Consider the following 23,413-nt stretch of genomic DNA (forward strand, 5'->3'; position numbering starts at 1 on the left):
TAGATTCTAGTAGATTTTTTATTTTATATCCTAAAAAATTTCTAGCAGATTTCCCATTAATCACATACAATACAAGAATTAAAAAACTAGTTGGTTTTTATGTTTTATAATTCATGGTCATAAGTGATATTTTGGCTTATAATTAAATTAAATGATTCAATCCACTCCTAATAAATATTTATTGACAATTTATTCTGAATCATAATTTCCTTTAAAAATATGCATTGGACTATAAATTAGAACCGGCAAACTAGAGTGATAGTCATGTTTTGTTTCAATCCATCATTTTGTTAACTATAATAATTTTACTTTAGGCTTTAGAACTTTTAATATTTTATTTTAAATAAATAAATATTAAATTTTTAATATAGAATAAACAACAGTTTGAGATTTAAAAAGTTAAAAGTATTAGTTCATGTCTTAAGTTTTTTTAATCAAATATCGAAATTAAATTTGAATTGACTGCATAAATTACTTGTATTGCCTAGTTACGATGTATCATTCTTTGTCTTTTTGCTTATATTATAAATTAGGTTTAACTCAAATATTAAAAATTTTATTTTTAGCATTTTAATTTATAAAACTCTAATATTAAATATTACATAATTTAAATGACATGGTTATGGTTCGTAAATTATAAACTTTTAATTATTTTAACTTAATATCTATTTTTTTTAAAGGAATCTTTAAAAACAATAACTTTTGAAAATAACTATAGTATATATATATATACAAAGAACCAAGGATTTAACTTATACAAAGGCTATTCTTCTTTTGGTGTACAGCTCCCCTCATCAATAGATTCATTCAGTTCTATATCTTCTGTTTGTTATTGTAAATTCATTTGCAAGCTTCATCTAGACCTCGGAGTACTGTTAAGGCTTCGATAACCCTTCCACCCACTAATGCCTTGTTATTTAGACTTTCATTACTGGGATTTGTTGGCCCCTCTAAGCCGACAGACTCTCTTAAGTCACATATACTCTCAAGACCTTGTAAACTTTTAATTTGCTCCCTCAAGTGGTTCTTCATCAGTTTATGCTCAAAATATACCTCCATACACACCTATGCTTTTTTCACTAAAAACAACATATAATCTACTGACAACTCGTACAATATCTCACACAGCCTTAGCCCACGCGCTAACCCTAAACTAGATTTCCTAAAGCAAATCATATAGACATGCCTAAACCCCTATCGAACCTTATATAAAATTTGTGAATGATTGCAAAGCAAAATCCTCCACGTATCAGTCTGTCATTTTTTTAACAAGTTCAGTCACCAAATGTGTAAATATCCCCAAAATATTCATGATCTTTTTTAATCTCTGTATTTTTCAAAACTTCCCCTATCTCGAACGAACACTGTAGAAAGAATTGTGCAAAAATTTTGTGAGCAGTGAGTTAGTTAGCTAATTTGATAGTAGCAGATTGATATTATTTAGTGATTGTTTGAAAGAAGCAAGCTGAATATAGGATGGGGCGGATGGTAGTGGTAGCCTTGGTAACGGTGATATTGATAACCATGGTAGCAGAAGGTGAGCGGCTTAACAAGAGTTCTTCATCAAGTGGGGTATTTTGGTCAACAGTTAAAGAAGAGTCTGATCTGTTGCGCAAGGCCGAACCCGACGAAGATCCATCCGCTGCTGCTGTCGTCAATGACCACGACCACCTTGACGGCGGCTTTTCTTCTCTTGATGGGATGTTACAGTGGGCTGTTGGTTTGTATCTACCTCTATACTGTGCATTGCATAGAAATTCAAACAGTGTTGTTAAAAATTCAGTTAAACACTTAATTAAGAAATATGTCTCATATCTTAATAACTTCATCTGAAGTGACTAATTATGCTGAAAAACATTATCGTTCCTTGTTTTTTACACCAATCTTACTGTTTCAGGTCATTCCGACCCGGAAAAATTAAAGGAAACTGCACAAGATGTCCGGCGTCTCTCTCCTACCGATTTGAAGAATCGTCAATTGGAAATTAAGGTTAGTATTCTATGGGGTTGGCTCATCTTAAACTTAATTAAAGGCTAATATTTTAACCAAATGAAATTTCTTACTTGCTGATGAAACAATCTAGGCATCTTGATAGTTGCTTTAGGGATAGATTAGCTGATAATGCTATTGGCTTGGCTATTTGAACGTCTCCATTTCCTTGCACAGCACTTACAGCTGCTATAAGTTGCTTTTCTTTTTTTTTTTCTTTTCTTTTCTTTTAATGAACTATATATTGTTTGGAATACACAGGAACTGATGGATGAGTTGAAAATGCCATCTGATGCACACTTAATGCAGAATGCAATAAATGATTTAAGTAACTCCTCTTTACCATTGGAAGATCATCACCGTGCATTGCAGGAGCTTCTCATTCTGGTTGAGCCAATTGATAACGCAAATGGTAGGTGTGATATTGTTCACTTTGGTTGACTCTCAAACCGATTCCGTTTTATCATTGTTTTGGCTGTTTTATAGTCTTTCACTGCGAGGAGGATTTATTTTCCTCTTCTAGAATATTGATATGCATTTACTGGTAGCCTAATTGGCTTCACAGAGCAAGAGATACAAGAGGGACCTTTTAGTTTAATTTTGTTATCTCCTTTTTTCTCAGACCAGTTATGAGTAACAGCTGTTTTACTAAATAAAATGTATGTAATTTTACTGAAGGCCCTAATCCATATATCCTTATGGTGCTTAACTTGAATGACATTGTGAGCTGCAAGTTTATGCCTCTGTAACTAGCACTCTGCTGCTGATAGAAACTCTGTTGGGATTCTTGGATTGTTTTGTCTTACTCAATCTTGATCTTTCATCATTAGCAAAAGCTCCTTGGACATCCCCTATTCTTTTCCAATCCTGGAGCATCAATACTTGCTTTGAATGCAATTAAATTTAAAAAATATCATATAGCTCTTGAACTTGCTGATAACATTGTTGGGATAATAATACTTTATTGGAGTTTGATTGGGTAGTAAATTGGTACAATTCATTTCAATGGAGGCTTACGTGTGTTATTGTGACTTCTAATTGCTTAGTGAGAGTACTAGTACAGCAGAGTTGTTGGTATATACTTTTAGATAAATTTCCTCAGTGTCTGTGAGCTCCTTCAGATGTAGAATGTGGTATAGCGCCCATGGAGTTCTTGTAGGGACACACTGTCTACAACAAATAAGGAATCGTCATGTGAGAGTACTGGGTTCTCTAAACCCCATAACTTCCCACCCCCAACCAGGAAAAAAATTATGTTCTTGACAACGTAATAAGCAGGTGTTGAGCCTACTTCAATTGTTAAGCCTTCCTATAGTGTTCATAAGGATATATTGGCATTGTTTAAGATGTGACATCCCTTATAACCATGAGACTGCAATGTCAAAATATTACATTTGTTTATGTGAGTCCGTGTCTGAGTTCTGAACTTCTTTTTTTGTTTTCTTCATTCGTATTTTTGGCCTCAAGGTTAGTGGTTAACATTGCTGCCCTTGTGTATGCCAGATTTGAGCAAACTTGGTGGACTTGGTGTATTGATACGAGAACTTAATCACCCTGATTCAAATATAAGGAGAATTTCTGCATGGGTTCTTGGGAAAGCAAGTCAAAATAATCCATTTGTCCAAAAACAGGTATGTTTTTTTTCTTGTCGACTTTTATAATGATATTTTCCATCGAAAGGTTCATCTTCATGCTCATGTTTTCATTATTTTCTGTGTTGTCAAGAATGACATGTGTTTCTTGGTATTCAACTCTTTCAGGTCTTAGAAATGGGGGCACTCAATAAGCTAATGCAAATGGTAAAATCAAACTGTGCAGAAGAAGGCATAAAAGCATTGTATGCTGTTTCAGCGTTGATCAGAAATAATTTAGCTGGTCAAGAATTATTTTACGCAGAAGCTGGAGATCAGATGCTTCAGGTACCAAAATCAGTAAAGTGCTCGACACATTTTACACATTGTTGACAATTGCATTGATGGCTCTCTTCCTAACCCTTTGTAGGAAATACTTGGCGATTCAAGCACTGATATCAGGCTGCGGAGGAAAGCTGTCTTTCTGGTTGCAGATCTGGCTGAATGTCAATTAGAAAATGTAGGAAGAGCCGAGCTGCCTTTCTTCAGTAATCGCTTCTTTCTGAAGTCTGTAGTTGACCTAGTGTCATCAACTGACCTTGATCTCCAGGAGAAGGCAAGTCCCCCGCATCAATAGCTGTACTGTTTTGTTGTTTTAGTGTTACATTTGCATTATAGAACATGCTTTATTCTGAATGGAACTTTCCTGAGCAAAGTCAGGCATGCATGACTCTCAATCTCAGCTGTCTATCATGGTGGGTCATGAATGGAACCTACAGCAATGGAAAAGTGAGACCATAGTATTGCAAGAAGCATGAGTGATTGTAGCAGCACTCATTCCAAAATGTGGGCCCCACAGTGATGAACAACTGAGATTGCAGTCACGGCTACGTATATCAGTGCTCATTCTGAATATTGTTTTCATGGATAACCCATTGTACAACGCTCATTCACATCTTCACATAGAGATACTTTGCTAATATACACCATCACATAGACATTCCTGACCTGAACTTGGCAGGGAATGTCCACCTTGCCATAGCTAGAGGTGGTTAGATAGTTTAGGCCACCCTACCTCACCCCTATTTTGCCCCAACTTCAACATAAATATTAATTTTTGTATTATTGTTTACTTATTAAATATGTCAAAAATCTTGTTTATGCTTGGAGATATACTATTTATTGCTAAACGTTTCTCAAATATTAACAGATAGTGTTGAAGAAGCTCATGTAATAAGTAATAGTAATACAAGTATGATTTTGTAATATATGAAATTATCAAAATGAAATGAGGATTCTCATTCCCGCTTTGCACCTTTTCTTTTTCCCCCTTTTTCCCTCAGTCTGATTCCCTAAGAGGTAGGAGGAAAATAGCAAAACCTCTCCTCCCCTCCCCTCTCCTCTCCTCTACTCTCCTCCCCATTGCCATTCATACCATGGCAGATTGGTGTCCTTGTGGCTGCATGTTGCCTATGATGGTTAAGGGTTAAGATATATCAATTATTGCAGGGATGGCAATGTATATACCAGTAATGCTTGATAGCTGGCCACTTTTGACTAGTCTTTACTGAAATGTGTTTGGCTGTGACTCAGGCTAAATGTGATGGATCACCACCCTTTACCTCCTATTTGTTCCATCAAGGGAGAACAGGAGATGGAGAGAGAGATGAACTTGTGTGCATCTTGAGAAAGTGTGGAAATGTGTTTGGTATCAATAGAATTGCTTTGGTTTAATGTTCTGCAGCATTGGCTTCTTTTAGGCTTTTGTGTGTGTAATGAGAATGGCCAAACGTATATTTGGTAGTAGAGTATTCCTTTGGTTTAATATAATTTTCTGCATTGATTTATTTCAGGCCCTTGTTGCAGTTAAGAATCTCTTGCAACTCAAAACAATCGAAGCTTCAGTTATTAAGGATTTTTGTGGGTTGGATGGTGCCTTGGAGAGGATGAGGCAGCAGCTGCATGTTTTAATGACACAGGAAACTTATAGAGATTATGCAACGGATATTGAGAGCCTCCGTAGGGAAGTGGAGCTGATTTTTTATAGTAAGCTTAGAAAGGTGGGAACTGCAGCTTCTTGGGTTCTGTTTTTTCTTAAAAAATGATGATTTCTTGTTTGACTGAAAGAATTACCAAAATTTTGCTACAGGTAATGAGGGTTCCAACATGATGAGACGAGTCTGGCTCACACTTGTGATCATGCAAATTTGTAAATTCAATCAAACTTAATTTGGTTTATCTATAAAAGGAGCTAATTTTAGTTCAGTCCTGGGTTTTAACTTGAATTTGCTGCTGCGGAAGAAATGGCTTGACCTTTTAAAATCGGTTAGCGAGTGTCAATATTAGTAGAAAGAGGAGGAAGAAAGAAAAACTTATGGAAGAAAGGGAAGTATTGGATGTTGCACTAATGCTTTTGTCCTTTTGCACATCAATAGAAGTAGGTGTTACCGAATAATGCAGGAATAGGAGAGTAGGAGATCTGCTTGATATGCTTTCTTCTGCACTCTTAGTTTTTTCCTTTCTTTTGGAATTATAGCTTTCCCCTTTATTTGTAATAAATAACCAATTCTATTATGTGTTCCATTATCATTTGTAGGGTTGTGATCCATCCGAGCTGAACTTTAGCGAGTGCGAGCTCGATTTTCATATTAAAATGATCAAGTCTGTGTGTAGATCGAGTTTAGTATGCCAAGTTCGGCTCATTAAATAGTTATATAATGAAAAAAGCTTGAGCTCGTTAAGTATGTTTTAATATTAATTATTATCATATAATAAATATTATAGCTATTATTATAATATATTTATAATATGCTAAATAATTATTTGTCTCTAAATTTGTATCGATTAGTCAGTTTAATTATTTTAATTTTTTATTTAATTTAACAGATATCTAAATTTTTTTTAGTATCTAAACACTTTTAATTTTTAATTCAATATAATATGCACCTGAATTTTATGTTTTGATAATATTTAAATAATTTTGTGTAATATATATAGATGTATTAAATAAAAATGCATGTTAAAAAGTATTATAATATATAAAAAAACAAGTTTAAGCGTTTGTTAGGTTAAATCGAAAGTTAGAATATTAGACTGATTAAATGATCAAAATTGAAAGGTATAAAATATGCATTTGGTCTTTATAATATAATAGGCTAAATGTATATTTATACCTATCAATTTTGGTTATTTAATCAATTTAACAATGTCACTTTCAATTTAATCTAATAGACATTTAAATTTGTTTTTTTTATATGATATTTTAGTATTTTTTGACGTGTACTTATTTAATACATTAACATATATTGCATTAAGATGCTTAAATATTATCAAGAAATAAAATTCATATTCATGGGTATGTTATGTTAAATTGAAAGTTAAATGTGTTTAGATATTAAAGAAAGTAGAATTCATATTCATGCGTATGTTATGTTAAATTGAAAGTTAAAATGTATTTAGATATTAAAGAAAGTATAATTCAGACGTCTGTTAGATTAGATTTAAAGTTAAAGTGTTAAACTAGCTAATCGATACGAATTCAAAAATATAAATATGTATTTAGCTAATATAATATGTTTATGTTATATTATGTTTTCGAGCTCGAGTTTAGGGGACAGATTGTGAGGTAAAAACATTAAACCGGCTATAATTTAATGTTTAATTTAAATAATTTATTATAATCTGTAAGTTAGATGAATTCCGTTATCTGGTAGTTTGGTTTCCCTATGCCTCATGTTGCTGCTCCACGTAATGCTTGAGTTGGTGGGAGTTGCCTTTGATGCTGCTATTGCTCCAGCACCAATTACAGTATTGCTAGGGTTTGTTTTAATGTGTTTTATATATTGGATGAGTCCATAGATTTCTTTTACTAACTCATTCATTAATTGTACACATATTTACCTTTTTTTTTTTTTAATTACATCAAAAGGCAAACATAGAGTAGTGTGAGGTAGCTATGCTTGTGCTATTGCATAATTATTGATAAGTCTATAAAATCAATTTTCAGTTCAAAATATTTCATTTTAATAAAAAATATTACCTAATAAAAAATAATTTTATTTACTTATTATTTTATTTTAATAAATATTTAATATTATCATTTTATTTTAATAAATATTTAATATTATCATTTTATTTATATAACTTTTAAGTTTAATGATTATAAAAAATAATTAAAAAAATTCATAATAAATATATAGTAAATTAGTGTCATTATAATCACTAGATTTCTATCATATTTACCTATCATTTTATTTTAATAAGCATTTAGTAGTATTATTTTATTTAATTCATATTTAATATTATAATACATTTAGTATTATCATTTTATTTGATTACTATTTAATATCATAATAATTTTTTTTATATAAATCACATTAAAGCCACATGTATTTTTTTATTGAGATTTTATATGACGTAGTTTTATAAAATATTGCCATCTTATAAGAAAGTTTAGCTATGTATATATATTATAAATAATCAACTAAAAAATAATTACGAAAAATATTATATTAATTATGTTGTTCGAATGTATAAGTGGTTTTTTAAATTTTTTTAAAATAATTACTAGGTCATCTAAATTTTTATTTAGTCTTTATAACTATCTGAACTAAATTTTTGGAACTACATAAATTATATTTTAGTGACTTGTATATTCTTGTGTATCCATGCAAATAAAGGTAAGTGAAAGTAAATTAGTATGATATAAATATTTAAGGCCGAATGTGTCCCTTGCACTTTCTAAAAATAGTCACTTAGTCACTTGTACTTTTGTTTGGTTCTTATAGCCACATGATTTTATTGTTACTAGAAAATAATCTAGGAAAGCAAAATAATGCTTTTTAGAATTCTAAATCTCCAAATTAATACTTTGCTTTTGATCTTCAAAAAACTGTATCATTTTGAATATATTTACTCTCCGAGTTATAGTATTTATTTGAGGAATTTAATCAAATATGATTTATGTATCACATAATCGTCCCACGTTTGAATACATGTCAACTAAAGCGGATAACACAAAGATGTGTGATTTGAACAATGTACAAGTCAATTCAATGTCAAAGTGCTTGTCTTGTATGTGTTTCTAATAACAATAAATTGAGATTTACATGGTGTAAAAGACTAGTTCAGATAACTATAAGGATCAAACATAAGTTAAAATTATTAAAGGGTTTAAGGTTTAGGATCATGTATGCATTCCGTCTTATTCATTTAACACTGGTATAAATCAATTCCATATCAGAATACTTGTATTATATACGCTACAATAAAATGAGATTTATAATGTTTAAAAAAAATTAATTTATGTAGCTAAAGACCAAATAAATGTTTGTAAAGTGACCATTCTTATAAAATCTAAGTTTAAGAGTCGAGGTATGCATTCGGGCAATTATCTTTGATATTTGGGTGCAGAGGCATGAGTCATTAAATTTGGGGTTGGTGAAATTTTAATGTTCTATAAAAAGAATGCTAAAATGGAAAAGAAAGAAAGAAAAAAAAAGTTGGTCAAAGTAAACGACGAGAGGGAGGGCATGATAAGTATGAAAAGAAATAGAGAAAAGTAAAAAAGAAGTAGGTGGGCATTTGATATCATCTACAAGAACAAGCAGCAGTTGGGGAGGGGGTTGGGAGGTGGTAGAGGCAAGGAATAATGGCAGAGGTAAGCATCAACAGCAGGCTGTTTGTGGGGAAATCATTGATCTTGCTGCCATTCTCAAAAACATGTAGCAGTATCAATATCAATATCAATATCAATATGAACAAGGTATTAGAGTTGAGATCAGGGAACAGGAGGAGGTTGAGGAGGGTTGTATGCGGAAGCAATGGAAACAATAATAATAGCGAGGTAGGCGGCGGAGGTACTGGTACTGGTAATACTAATAAGAAGAAGGGAGTCCCAAATTCGAATTATGTGGTGCCTTTGGATAAATCATTCTCATCATCCTACTCTTCCTGCATCACTCGTCCCCTTGCTGAGATCCTCCGTGACCTCAATAAGAGGATTCCCGACAACATCATCACTCCTTCCAACACTTTCATCCCCTGGTAATGCTTTTCCTTCTCTTCTTTTCTTTTCTTTTCTTTTCTTTTCTTTTTTTTTTTCCATTATTCACCCCTTGATCTTTATCATTCTTGATTTTCCTTCTGTAGGTACCATGCCAATCGGATGCTTAGCTTCTATGCCCCTGGTTAGTTCTTTTCCTTATTACCATTTTATCTTTCTTTTTTTTTTTTTTAATTTATTGATCAGATGCCTTTTTGCTTCCAAACTATCCTAGCACACATTAGGATCTACTAGATTCAAGTATATCATTTGCAACTTGCTTTCTTTTTTATCCTTTATGTGCTTCACACATTCGCTTTCTTCTTTCAAAAAACCCTTTCTGGCAGGATGGTGTGGAGAAATACGCGATGTTATCTTCTCTGACAATGGAAGCGTGACTGTGGTTTACCGTGTCACCATAAGAGGATCGGATGGAGAGGTTTGCCTCATCTTCCATGCATTTTCCATTTCACATCCACTTTTTCTATTCATTCTGCACTTTGTTAGTGAGGTTCTTTTCTCTTTTTATTTTTTTTTGGAATTCATTGATACGTTGGAAAATTCCGCTTATTAAATTAACTTATGGAAACCTATAACTTCTGCTGCTATTTGTTGTGCATGGTTAACATCCTCAGATTCAAGACATTTACATTATTAGATGCTAGCATAATAACTTGATCCAGTAGATATGGTGAACCTATAAAATTCGTTTATTTCTGTTTACTTCTCTCTTTTTCCTCAACAAAATTCTTTACAACATAGGCCCTTTAAATAAATGCCCAATCTCTCATCTCATCAAAGGGAGCCGGGTGTGTGCTGAGATTCACAGAAATGACACACTTTAGTGAAATAACATTTGAAGTATTGTGTAAAGCGCAAATACCTTCTTATGAGATGTACTGCTTATATCCTTAAAAATATTAGACTTGTGTTCATCATAGCTTATTTTGTTTGTAAGTGGATTAATATGCTTATATACAAGCTTGTTATTGTGGAAGCTTAGGAGTTCTTTTCCATCATATCTGAATGCTCTCATTAAGTTATTGAGAATAATCTAGTAACGTATCCATTCCATTGCATGATTAAATGACCAATTTGCAAAACTAGTTTAAAGTATTAACCCTACACCAAGAACGTGGCATGCTGGTTTTAAGTAAAATGTTCTTGGTAGTTAGCTATTTCACTGGCTCCGGAGATGGTATTTAAATTCTTTCCCCTCCAAGAATCTTGTCTTCCATGTCTTGCTTTAGCTATTTTGGCTTCACAAAATTTTCTCTTTTTTGGCTCAGTTAGCTTTTTCAATGGTTCAACATTTTAAAGCTTATGCAAGCATTATGTCCTCAGTACATGCTTATCCACCATTGACTTCAACTGATTTTATCTGTCCCTTTCAAAATTTAGTTTTATCACAGCTTCTTAGATGCAGAGTTGTTTCCTATTCTATTTTACCAACAAATTGTAAGAATTTGATGTTATAAGTGGAATCTCAAGGTCTCTAATGAATTGTAGTATAATTACAAGGCTGATAAAGTCTTTATCTTTTTTAACTGTGATAAAGTCACTAGTGCTATGGTCTTCACAAATAAATTGCTGCAATTCTTCACACCACTTGAGAATTGGTCAAAGATTACTGATATAAGACATATATATCTTTGATTCCTGATTTAAGATATTCGTAATTCATAGTGAATAGATATAGGCTTTCTTTTTTAAATTGATGCTTGCAGGCTCACACAGTTGAATATATCTCTTAACATTTATTCTACTTATAATCCTTGCATGGAACTCTCATCTCTGTGAGTGTTCTTTTGTGCATCTCCTGTTCAACATGGAGAGTAAGGTGACAGAGATGTTCATTGAGGATGAGAAATATTATATTGTTCTATTGTTGGTTGTGCATTTTTTAGTCGCATAAATTTGTGTAGTTTGTCGACATATGTGCTTCATTGTGGTTCCATTCTGCAACTCATAACAGTGCTTGCTGATACAGGCATATCGTGAGTCAACTGGGACAGTATCACCCAGCGACGGCCATATTGTAGATCCAGTTGCTGCGGCAGAGGAAATAGCTTTTTGCAAAGCATGTGCCCGTTTTGGCCTTGGCTTGTACCTATATCACGAAGAATAGATACTATACATGACAAAGGAAAGACCCTCCAATATGTTTCTAGTTGTTGCTCTTTCCCTTTTTCCTTTTTCTTTTTCTGTGTTTATTTTTAAAGCAGTAGCTCTTGCGCATTTGAAGATCAGAAGATTGTATTTAATGTCTTGACCTATAGACTTGTGTAAATATCCAGCATTTCCAGGTAATCCAGTTTGGCTGCTGGACTATGTAGAAAGTTTCATAGCTGCCCGTAAGATAAAAACCTTACTTTTTTTACCAAACAATTGAAAGAGTACTACCCTTATTCACACTACTTAGCTTGCAAGTAGGTATGAGATCACATACTGAATGCCTGCAAAGTTGTTGCAAGACTTGCTCGCTTCTTTCACAATGCCGTCAACATTGAATCAGTAGACGGGAATGGGATTGCATCAAGTTAGGTTGAGAGCTTATCCGCTTAGCAGAAGATTTAATGTTTTTCCATCGCTGACTGTACATACTACCAAGATTCCTTTACTAGCCTTTTGTTCGCTCTTTAGTACCTTCACAAAAACTTCTTTAGCGTGGCTGATATTCATTGAAACATACATTAAAATTTAAAAAATACACAAACTTCCTTCTTCTTTTCTATATGAATTCCTGCGTGTGTTCCTACTACAACCTATAAATACAAAGCTAAGAACATGGAGAAACACATTTGTATCAGTGAAACTCCTAATTAGTCGATGATATCATTGTTTTGCATCGCCATATGAGATACAGAATGTACAACAAAATAACAAAACACCATACTAGTACTACCACAGCATCCTTCCGGTATCTTCCCAATTTTTTTGTTTTCTTTTTCCTTTTGGCTTGCTTGATGTTCGTACCCTACTGCTCATCATGGTCTCAAAAGTCTTGGACCTGTATTGGAGGCGATCCACGAAGTGATCACATCAACAAGCAGGTGCAAGTCCTTGGATGTTTCTGCACGAAGAATCCTAGAATCTACACCCAATGTGCTCCCTACTTCTTTGGCAACTGTCTCCCATGGTGTTCCTACGGTCAGATTTGCCAGAAGCTCACTTCCACGGTTTACTGCATCTGCCATTGCTGGTGGGACATCCGGGAGGTCCTGCAAGGAGGACATAGCATAAGCAGCTTGCTTTTCCAAAAATGCATCCAGGGGAAACTATTAGCATGTTAGTTCAACTTTACCTGCTGCAAAGGAAGCCCATGATCTCCTGGTAACAAGCGAATTGACATGTCTAGCATTGAACTAATAGCTGATTCTGAACTAAGCACCTGAGCTAATGTTGAAGTTTCATCAATTGCATCATCTTTGAACTTTATCAGAAGATTTCTAGAAATGCCATAGTATGATTTTATCTGTACAATCATCGACAACGAGGTCTACGTTAATAACCAGAAAATAATATTCTGTAACATACATTAAACATTAGCAGTCAAGCCAATTAGAAAATATTAGACTATTTGAGGACCTTCTAAACTGCAATCATATCTTCCACCTACATCCCAAAGGAATCACAAAAATAGTTTTGCCAAAATGATTGGATACTTAGGCATTCATTATATAAACATCATTCCCTAGCTGTGGTCTGCTACACATACTATGCTCCAGATGAAACACCAAAAATACAATTGTAACATTAATTAAAGATCAGAATTGATAAATCATAAGCTCATTAGTGGCCCGAGAAAGTATAACAATAATTTAACAATATGAATATTTTGACCCAGTGTTATGAGTTGGAACTTTTACATACAAGTCGGCGAGTTTCTTCTGGTTTTGGAGAAAAATCTTCTCTTCCCTTAACCAAGTCCATGTACAATGGAGGGAGTTGCTCCACTAAAGGAAGAACTTGCTTCATAATGGGAGGGCTAAGGTTCTCTAGCTGCTTAAAAGTCATCTCTGCCTGCAAGAATTTAGTTTAAAGAAAAAGTATGTAAATACTGGTTTTACATCTTCTGCAAGAGTTTATTCAAGAAACATATTTTAAAAGATTGAATCATCTGTCTGACCAACTCGAGTATGAGGATGTTTCCCACCATCATGTATTTTTTTATTAAGAAAGAAAGTCTGGTAGCTTAGTTCTGGCCGTATCATTTTAAAATTTGAAATAACTTTGGTCTAAATATAGAGTTAATACTGCACCATCTAATGGTTGCATGTTATTCAAAATAAGGACAAGGAAGGGAGTTGAGTGATTTGTTTTCTTCCTCAGCATGCCATTAATGACCTTTGGAATATTCTAAAATGAACTCAGTTCTTATGTGATGTAGAACCTACATTCTCACACCAAAAAACAATTTAATTAACCCAAACTGTCATATGCCGTAGAGGCTGCAACATTCATATAGTCATAAAATTCCTAAACCTGTGTACTAATTATGATTCTGACATAATACTATACAGAATAGGAAATCCTAACTGATACTAAAAGAAAAGTTTTAAATATTCCTGATATAAGGTTAAACTTAAAACTTCCAAAATATGAATTTACATGAAAATCCTGAATTTCGCAAATAAGAATTAAATCCGTAAATCTAGTCCTGCTTGACTGCAATATTATGCATCTTAAGTATTTGAATAAGAGTTTAGAATCCATTTGGTTGGCAACCCTGATAACTATATGTTTATCGACAAACAGAGAACTGACTGACATATCTACATATGAATAAACACACCATCGACTGGCAAAATACTTGGAGATGCCCAGATCAATTGACTAAGGGAGAGATGAAGCTGCCCACTGAAACAGAGACAAAACTGGAAGAGGAGAAATATCACAGAAAGTATCACTACTTGAGCTATTAAGTCAGAAGCATTCTATGTGAAAATGGATGGGTACAGTGAGGACCAGTCCAAATGCATGATACAGTATAACTGACATATTAATTCCTCGGGAGATGAACTTATCACAAATAAATGAACAAGTCGTCTCATAAAATTCCTTAAGTTTAAATCCTTCTACTCATAGATACTATTGCACTACAAGACAGTTAAAAATGAAATATAGACTGTAAGGAGAATCATTTTAGAATCTCACCCCAAGGCGGACTGTTGGTGATGATGTGATTTCTGATAGAAATGGTCCAATGCTTTGGGCCACAGGAACAAGAACAGGTGAGAACAAAGGGATAGCCGAGCTTGCCTCCTGTGAAATCAATGAAGGAAGTTTTTGCTAACCTCAAAAATTTTCAGGAGAGGAACAGAAATTCAATTACAAAGTGAAGAAGATAGAAGAGTGAAAACAGAAGATATTGATTATTTATGTTGATTAAGGTAAAAGGAAGAAATTAGACCACTGCAGTTCATAACTACGGCAAATAAATCACCTCACTTTCAGCAGGGATGGTAGAATTTCTAGGATGGCCTCAATACAATTATTCTCTCTGTCTGTGACTTATAATTCCACTCAACTAGTTTTCTCTGGATACTGCATCTAGATTGGGAAGGTCAAATACCTTATTGTTAAATGCCATTAGCACATTCCCGCCTCTTTGCACAGCATATCGCGATCCTGATATACAGCAAAGTCAGATCAAGGTTGCAAATAGACTCAAAGAAAATTTGTTACGACATTGTGACTTAGAAAGGAAAACAGAAAGAACTTGTCTATGTACCAATCAAAAGGTGGATGACCGATCCCAATGAGTGGCCAATGCCAATAGTAGGAAGGTCTTGTACCTATACAATGAAGCACTTTTAAGGCAATTGTCCTCAAAACTATTCTTGTCCAAGGAGCCAAGAAAACTTTCATTTTCTAAATAATGAACGGAATAAACTAACCGTTTCTTGTAAAGCCCGAAAACACCTATCAAATTTAAACTGAACTTCATCCGCGATAAAGAAATGATCGAATCCACTAGCGTATGGAGTTGCAATCACCAAAATACCCCTAGAAAACACAAAAGGATATTTACCACCACTGTCCCCATTTATCAGCAGTAACAATTCAAATAAAATTCACTCCAAAAAGGCCAAATGCAAATTCTAAACATAAATATGAGCATAAGTATTCTGCAATATAATAAAATGAGCTCCACAAATTGTATCTCACTTCCATAGACTATAACTTCATGTTGTATTATATGAAACTTAATACCAGAAAATGAATCTGTTGCATTATCACCATAGGGACTCCATCAAAATATACTATTGAAAGGAGGAGTAAAGTGCATTTATTTACTGTAAACGAAACAATAATAACATATCAAATATTAGAATTGCAGTAACTCACTTTTCTGCAAGGCGCTCAAGAAACAAACGATAGGTAAGTTGGGGAGCTGCTCCAACAAAAATACCACCAACAAAATGAACAACAGACTTGGGTGGCGAGCTTCTTGGTTTGAGAACCCATGCTCCCTGAGATGATTTAAAATATTAATATAGAGATATCTAGAGCAAAGTGATTTACCTAGCTGAGAGAATTGATCAATAGGGAAGTACTTCCATGCAGCCCAAGTTACCAAAATACACTTACAGGGCGAAGCGCTATTGGGAATTGAAACTCAGGACATTTGGTTCAACATACATTAGTAACATTACCATGAATTCAGAGCTATCAGACTGACCCTCGTAACTTAAAGGAAGTTCAAGTTGCATCATGAATTTGGATTTGAGATACAGATACGAAAGACCTCAAAGGGGTCCTGTATTTAAGCAATCTGGAAGAACACTTGGTGGAGTAATGTGCGTGTTATTAATGAATCAATATGATGTGGTGCTTCATAGTTCAACTTCTGATATGCGAGAAATTAATAGGAAAAAAGAAACTACTTCAATCACAAAGGGAAACACAATTACTATCAAAAACTGGTAAAGGATTTATCAGAGAAACAGCGTAAGGTAGTATGGAGTCCATTGTCCATTAAACGAAGAGGCTACCTTCCAATATAGACATGGGGTGTTATGTATTATTTGCATTATTGGGTTTCATATCCTAGTTGCAGATAGAAGATGTAAAAATTAATTAAGTTGTGCGTGTAAGTTGGTCATTACTGATATAATTATGATCCCAAGAAATGATATGATAATGGGCAAATAAGAAAGGCAGATTGGAAATTTGGAATGAATTTGGGAAAAGGAACCTCGATTTCAGTCCAGTCTTTTAAACCACCCCAAGCGTCTTGGGACTGCCTTACAGTTTCTGTGAGTAATCTGAAATGAGGAGCAAATTATTGATTGTTTGTCTTTGTTTTTCTCATAAGAGAAAAAAAAAAGAAAAAAAAAGGAAAGAAACAAGGAGAAGAGAAGAGAGACGTGTGGATTGGGGAATGTTCTTATTAATACCTTTCAATCTGACCATAAAGTTTAATTCCAGAAGAAGAAGAAGAAGAAGGGTTGGGTTTCCTGGTGGCATCATCATAGTTACAATAGATTCTGGCGGTTCGGCTATGACGGGGACCATCTGCAACTACCAAATGACAACGGCGGCGCTCGTGAGGACGATGATCGGATAAGCCGATGAAGCGATTGCGAAACTGGTTTAGGTGATTATGGAGCTGATGGCTGCATAAACAATTAGCCATCCTTTCCCCTTTTTTTTTCCCCAAATTTACTTATAGCTTTCCAAAAATCAATTGCCAGCTAGCTCTTCTTTCCGTATATACAGAGACTGGAGTATTATTTTTTTTTCAACCAATAATTTGGGGATTTTGGTGACTGGTCAAGTCAAACTTCAAAGGACAAATTTTGGACCAACTCGACCGAGCTGATTCAAATCTTATATCAACCAAACCAAAGCTCACCACTACTGCTTATTTCTTTTTTATCTTCTGTCCGTTTAAGTGCTCTCTCTCTCTCTCTCTCTCCATTTATGTAAGCGGAACAGAAACAAAATGAAAATGAAAAGGCTGCCCAAACAGTTTCATCACCCGCGGCTACTGCCAGTGCTTATGTTGGTTCTGGTCTTTTCCTTGTGTCTTTCTTCGCTTTTTGGGTCATTTGAAAACAGCACTTTCCATCTAAACCATTGGCATTGTCGTCTTCACAATCGTTCGCAGCCACAACCGGCAGCTACCCTTTTGCTGCCAACCACCTCCAATTTATTACACTCAAAATGGGAAAGTGGGCCCTATCACAACTGGAAGCTTTTTGCTGCAGATTTTGAAGAAATGAAGCAACAGTTGAAGATCTTTGTTTATTCTGATGTCTCCAACAAGAGCAGTCCTTTTGCAAATATTTTCCTTCCCATTGAAAACCCTTTCCACCACCCTAAATTGGGTAATTACTTTAGTGAACACATTTTCAAGGTGGCCCTTCTTCGAAGTTCCCTGGTTACTCTTGACCCTGCAAAAGCCCTCTTCTTTTTTCTCCCCTTCTCCATCAACAACCTTAGGAATGACCCCCGCTTCCATTCCGAGGAATCCATATCAGAATTTGTCGCCCACTACACCACCACCATCAGCCAGCGCTTCAGTTACTGGAATGCCTCTGCAGGTGCTGATCACTTCTATGTCTGCTGTCATTCAGTAGGGCGGCAGGCGGCCTCCAGGCATCCTGCTTTGCACAATAATGCCATTCAGCTCACTTGTTCTTCCAGCTACTTCCAACGCTTTTTTGTTTCCCACAAAGATGTGGGGCTTCCCCAAGTCTGGCCTCGCCCTCCTCAGACCGCCTTGAACCCTCCACATGCCAGGTTGGTGAAACATTTTATGATCACATTTCAATTTGGTAGTTTTCTGGAACATTTTATAACGGATTATTTATATTCGATTTGTTCGTAATAAAAGAGTCATTCTTTTTGCAATTTTGTACCTCATATATATCCAATGTTCTGCAGGCATAGACTTGTCTACTTTGCTGGACGTGTTCAAAATTCTCAAGTTCGTCGGGAGCTCGTAAATTTATGGGGTAATGATACTGAAATGGACATAATCAATGGGAGTCCATCTTTCCCTTACGAGGAAGGTTTTAAGAGGAGTAAATATTGTCTCCATGTTAAAGGTTATGAAGTCAACACTGCCAGGGTCAGTGATTCTATACATTATGGTTGTATTCCTGTTATAATATCCAATTACTATGACCTTCCATTCGCTACTGTCTTGGACTGGAGCAAGTTTTCAGTCGTCATTAACCAAGCAGATATCCCCTTCTTGAAAACAACACTGCTGGCTATAACACGAAAAACATACATCACCATGTTCCAAAATCTCTGCAGAGTGAGAAGACATTTCGAATGGCATACTACACCAAAGGGCTATGATTCCTTTTACATGACTGCTTACCAGTTATGGCTAAGAAGAAGCATCCATCGCTTATCCTATTAAATGTATGGATCTCTTGAAGTAGGAGTTCTCATTCTCCAGTTACTTACTTGTATCGGGATAACTCATCTTCGTGTACGCAGTTTTATGTGATGTTTCTGTTTGAGCATAGAGTATCTGAATTTATATTTTCATTTACATCAAATTATCGATAGAACAGGAAAAAGAAAAAAAAAGAAGACGCAAATATATAAATGCGTGTATGACATTTAAGAAGAAGTTTTTTTTTTTCTTCAACAACAAATGTAAAATCTAGGATAATTTTAAGGGTTAATTCAATAAAACTTTCTCTATGGGCATGATTAGTATTTAAAAGAAATAACAGTTAACTAACACAAAAATGCAACGAAAATTTTCATAAATAAGAAAGATATTATAATTAATTATTAAAAATAAAATGATCTACTAATATAATATGGCAAAACTGGGAATGTTAAAATAATTCATTCTAATTCTAATTACTACTCTTAGAATCTAATAGTAAAAAAGTTCTTTAGAAGAAAAGAGAAATAAAAGAGTTTTTTAACAATTTCCATCAATCTTTTACTTTTGGCAATTTTTGTCTTCCTCCATGATTTCTTAACTGTACAGCAATATCACTTGTACTTTAGTCCCCAATACAAGATTAGGCTACTCCACTTGTTTCTTCACGTGTGAGAAAAAGGGGTACAAAAATTTCATGGATTTAAAAAAACTTATAACTGAAATCTTCCAGCAACCTTTTTCTCCATTTTATTCTCGGCTGCTGTTGAGAATAAGACTATGTTTACAATTAAAAATAGTGAAACTGACATTTCATAGCTAAAGCTAGCTCAATTTGATTTTCTGATTTGTACAAAAGATGGTCAAAAACGAAAAGAATAATTGAAATTGTCCTGAAGTCGAAAGAAAAATAAACCATGCAGCCTAAAAAGAGAACAATAATCAGGTATAACTAATCGAAAGAATTTGATTTTGCTCTTATGTCTACACTAAGGAGACGGAAAAAACTGAACAAGCTGACTAAATTCGAACACTTTGTTTAACTTTCCAGGCGGGCGTAGAAAGACGAGCTGTTACAAAAAATGCACTGGGAATAGAAATTTCCATTCAAGATTTGTAATATATTTTGAGACGACTAGAAAAATCAGTATGCCGCATGTTGTCTTGGCCTTTTGCGTACTTCGAAGCAACTCAAAAAAATGGCCCAAAAAACCTTGTACTAAACTATTTCAGCACCAAGAGTTTACCATGGGATCCTAGTATCCTAGGATGTAAATCTTCGGACTATACCTAGGATGTAAATCTTCAAACTATGTTTTCCCCCACAGCTTAAATACGATATTCAAAAACAAATTCAGTTCAAGTTGTGCTAGGTGATAAAAATAAAACACTCGATCTGGCATAAGCTCAAAAGCTGTAACTAAAAAAAAAAACAAAATTAACACTAGCCCAAAACCAGTAAGTTCACCAGTGAGGATAAATTTTCAGCTTCTTTTCTTAAGCAGCAGTTTGGGATGCTGCAAGCCTCTTTCGGGCCTCTTCAATGATTGACAACTTGATACCCTTGCCCTTGGGAAGAGACACCCATGGTTTGGTCCCCTTTCCTATCGTGAAGACATTGCCCATGCGAGTAGCAAACTCGTGACCAGTTGAATCCTGAATGTGGATGGTCTCAAAGCTTCCCTTGTGCTTCTCTCTGTTCTTGATTACTCCAACTCGACCCCTGTTTCTACCTCCAGTAACCATGACAACATTTCCCACATCAAACTTGATGAACTCAGTGATCTTGTTGCTCTCTAGATCTAGTTTGATAGTATCATTAGCCTTGATAAGCGGATCTGGGTAGCGGATAGTGCGACCATCATAGGTGTTCAGGTAGGGGATCCCTTTCTGCCCAAACTGAACAGAACGAACTTTGCAAAGCTTGAACTGCATGCGTTATCACAAGAATGACGTCATTTACAAGCAAAGTAGTATGAATTGAAAGCATGGAAATCAAGAAATACTTGTGTAACTCGAATGGAAATCCCAACAAATAAATACACGAGTAGCCGTACGCATGATAAAAAATAAACCTCAAGCAATTTAATAATGAAAATCAGCGTAGATATTAGGTAATATGCAAAAGCAAACAGACCTTTGCCTCATCATCTCTAATGGAGTGGAGACGAAAACGGCCCTTCGTGTCATAGAGGAGGCGGAAGTTCTCATTTGTCTTTGGAATTGACACAACATCTATTAACAATGTCAAAAGCAAGAGAGATTATCCAACAAAAAATACATTGGTGATGTGGCAAGAAAGAAAAAAGTTGACATAAAGTCCATTATTAAGAATATATTTGACATAGACTACAATAGCAGATAGCACATAACAGCCTCTTTCAAAATCCATATCTGTTCAGAAATATCAATTTTCAGATCATTCCATTTTTACCCAGAAATGGGACAGGTCAGAGAAACACGTTGTGGGCGAAGGTTGGCCAACTATCCCTACCAATGCTACTCTTCCACATACATGAAGAAAGAAATGAAAAGAGAAAACCCTGACATCTACTCCTTTAGATGCTCACATTATTTGGAAGAACAAAAAAAAAAGACATTGTGTGCAAGAAAGATATATAGTTAATGATTAAGGTACACACCCATGAAACCTGCAGGATACGTTTTATCTGTCCTAACCTTCGCATCAACCAGAACATGCCGTTGCATCAAAATGGCAATAACTTCACGATATGTGAGAGCATACTTCAGCCTGTTTCGTAAAATAAGGATCAAAGGCAAGCATTCCCTTGACTTGTGAGGTCCTGATGATGGCTTGGGAGCCTGAGCACCAAAACAATAAAGATATGTCAGATGTAGGCGAGATCAGGCAACATAAGAATAAAAAAGGGGAGAAAACCAACAAGTAAACATAAGAGTATGAGAAACTGTCATACGAATGCACCACCGAGTTTGTCAAGCATCCAATGCTTTGGGGCATTGAGCCTCTTCAAGTGTTTCTTCAATCCTCTTGCCTATAGTACACATGAAAGGATTAGCACAGCAAACAAGAAAAAACAAATTGTGATTTCTTGTAAATTATACATAGTATGCCTTAAGCAGCAGCACCACACAAGCAGCACAACTAGAAAAGCAACAAATAGAACGTGGAGTGAAAGGAAATATGATGTCGTTATCAAATAAATTAAATGTGCAGCGTTTGTTAGATTGAGTCCAACAAAATATGCTGAAAGTATGTTCCTACATTATTAAGAAATACAAAAGTCCCTGGAAGAGATAATGCTAGGGATGGACTTCATTGGCTACAATTGCATAGTCATCTATCCTAAATTAAAAAAAAATACACATGAAACATGTGAGAAACAAACATTCACATGGGCAGATAAGGCGCCGTAGAAGCTTTTGCTAAATAAGTATTTAGCAACACAATTATAAACAAGCTATGTAACGAACAAAATAAATAATATATACCATAAAAATTTGCAAGCCAAAATATAACTGCGACCAAAGCATTCAAAAAGAAGTAAATAACAGGTTAATAAACCGCAACTCTGAATTACATCGAATCTAAAACGGATCAAATGTTTTTATCCTTGAACGAAATATTTTCTGAACAAACAAACAGATACAATGCCAAAATTAAATGACGAGAATCTGATAAACGGAGCATCTGCTTAAAAGTAGAACTAACAATACCATTTTCTAGGCACTATCTGTCTCCTACTCTTGAGTCTGGGATGCGCTTTGAGGAGCTAATGGAAGAGACGCAAATACGCTTTCAAACCCTAGTTAACATTTAGATTTATAGGGCTAGGAAATTGGGTCTTGCTGCTGAGTCTTGAGACCAACAAGCAATAGCCTACCCCATTTAGAAATGGGCCTACACAAGGAAGCCCTACTACAAGATATATAAATATAAGAAGAAGAAGAAGAAGAAATTTCATATAGGACAGGATTTTTTTTGATAAAAAAGAAAAGAATAATTATGAATTTTTAAAATTTCTGATTCATATGATTCTTTATTTTTAAAAAATTTTGTGAGAAAAAATACTAAAAATATATATAAAAATTGAGCATTATTGTGAAACCAACCAAATAAGATAGATATATTATTTTTATTTTATATTTTTATATTTATCATCCATAAATTGAAGAATAAGACATATATGTTTTAAGCCAGTGCATTTTGATGACATCAAAATGTGTGTTTCAAAAGATGTACCAAAATATACTAAAAATAAATTTCAATAAAGTTAAAAATACTTTAAGATCTAATTAAAATAAAATCAAAAAAGATATTTAAGAGTGTTGAGAAGAATATAAAACTTGTGTTTATAGCAACTATTTTTGAATTTTTATGACAATAAAAAAGATGGATATGGATGAAGGATGAAGATGATGTTGTCATAATTTCATTAATAAAAATTATACTGAAAGAATACCAAAGGG

General features: G+C 34.4%; 5 protein-coding genes across 6 annotated transcripts; 3 read left to right on the plus strand and 2 right to left on the minus strand.

Moving 5' to 3' along the window:
* The first annotated feature begins 875 nt into the window (after nt 1–875).
* Nucleotides 876–6,232, plus strand: LOC8285736 (hsp70 nucleotide exchange factor fes1). Of its 2 annotated transcripts, XM_002512667.4 has the most exons (8): nt 893–1,720; nt 1,898–1,989; nt 2,251–2,401; nt 3,493–3,620; nt 3,750–3,908; nt 3,991–4,176; nt 5,414–5,620; nt 5,710–6,232. In XM_002512667.4, the coding sequence occupies exons 1-8, from the start codon at nt 1,477–1,479 to the stop codon at nt 5,728–5,730; spliced, it is 1,188 nt and encodes a 395-aa protein (XP_002512713.1). In that variant the 5' UTR covers nt 893–1,476; the 3' UTR covers nt 5,731–6,232. The 2 variants fall into 2 exon arrangements, with proteins under 2 accessions (XP_025011943.1, XP_002512713.1); XM_025156175.2 differs by lacking the exon at nt 5,710–6,232 and having other exon boundaries at nt 876–1,720; nt 5,154–5,445.
* A 2,824-nt stretch (nt 6,233–9,056) lies between these two features.
* Nucleotides 9,057–12,020, plus strand: LOC8285737 (DNA repair RAD52-like protein 2, chloroplastic). Its single transcript, XM_002512668.4, has 4 exons — nt 9,057–9,605; nt 9,711–9,748; nt 9,951–10,042; nt 11,594–12,020. Exons 1-4 carry the CDS (start codon nt 9,211–9,213, stop codon nt 11,729–11,731), a joined length of 663 nt encoding a protein of 220 aa, XP_002512714.1. The 5' UTR covers nt 9,057–9,210; the 3' UTR covers nt 11,732–12,020.
* Nucleotides 12,021–12,302: 282 nt separating this feature from the next.
* LOC8285738 lies at nt 12,303–17,245 on the minus strand. Its single transcript, XM_002512669.4, has 10 exons — nt 17,007–17,245; nt 16,805–16,874; nt 15,955–16,079; nt 15,504–15,612; nt 15,338–15,401; nt 15,179–15,234; nt 14,761–14,868; nt 13,477–13,626; nt 12,908–13,078; nt 12,303–12,824 (listed from the first exon to the last, which is right to left on the minus strand). Exons 1-10 carry the CDS (start codon nt 17,243–17,245, stop codon nt 12,591–12,593), a joined length of 1,326 nt encoding a protein of 441 aa, XP_002512715.2. The 3' UTR covers nt 12,303–12,590.
* A 309-nt stretch (nt 17,246–17,554) lies between these two features.
* LOC8285739 (probable glycosyltransferase At5g03795) lies at nt 17,555–19,091 on the plus strand. The gene is made up of 2 exons (XM_002512670.4): nt 17,555–18,354; nt 18,499–19,091. The coding sequence occupies exons 1-2, from the start codon at nt 17,555–17,557 to the stop codon at nt 18,983–18,985; spliced, it is 1,287 nt and encodes a 428-aa protein (XP_002512716.2). The 3' UTR covers nt 18,986–19,091.
* A 1,073-nt stretch (nt 19,092–20,164) lies between these two features.
* On the minus strand, nt 20,165–22,814 carry LOC8285740 (40S ribosomal protein S4-3). Its single transcript, XM_002512671.4, has 5 exons — nt 22,661–22,814; nt 21,901–21,978; nt 21,607–21,787; nt 21,102–21,199; nt 20,165–20,893 (listed from the first exon to the last, which is right to left on the minus strand). The coding sequence occupies exons 1-5, from the start codon at nt 22,661–22,663 to the stop codon at nt 20,462–20,464; spliced, it is 792 nt and encodes a 263-aa protein (XP_002512717.1). The 5' UTR covers nt 22,664–22,814; the 3' UTR covers nt 20,165–20,461.
* Nucleotides 22,815–23,413: the final 599 nt, after the last annotated feature.

Source organism: Ricinus communis, chromosome 10 (assembly GCF_019578655.1).
Source record: "Ricinus communis isolate WT05 ecotype wild-type chromosome 10, ASM1957865v1, whole genome shotgun sequence".
NCBI lineage: Eukaryota > Viridiplantae > Streptophyta > Magnoliopsida > Malpighiales > Euphorbiaceae > Ricinus > Ricinus communis.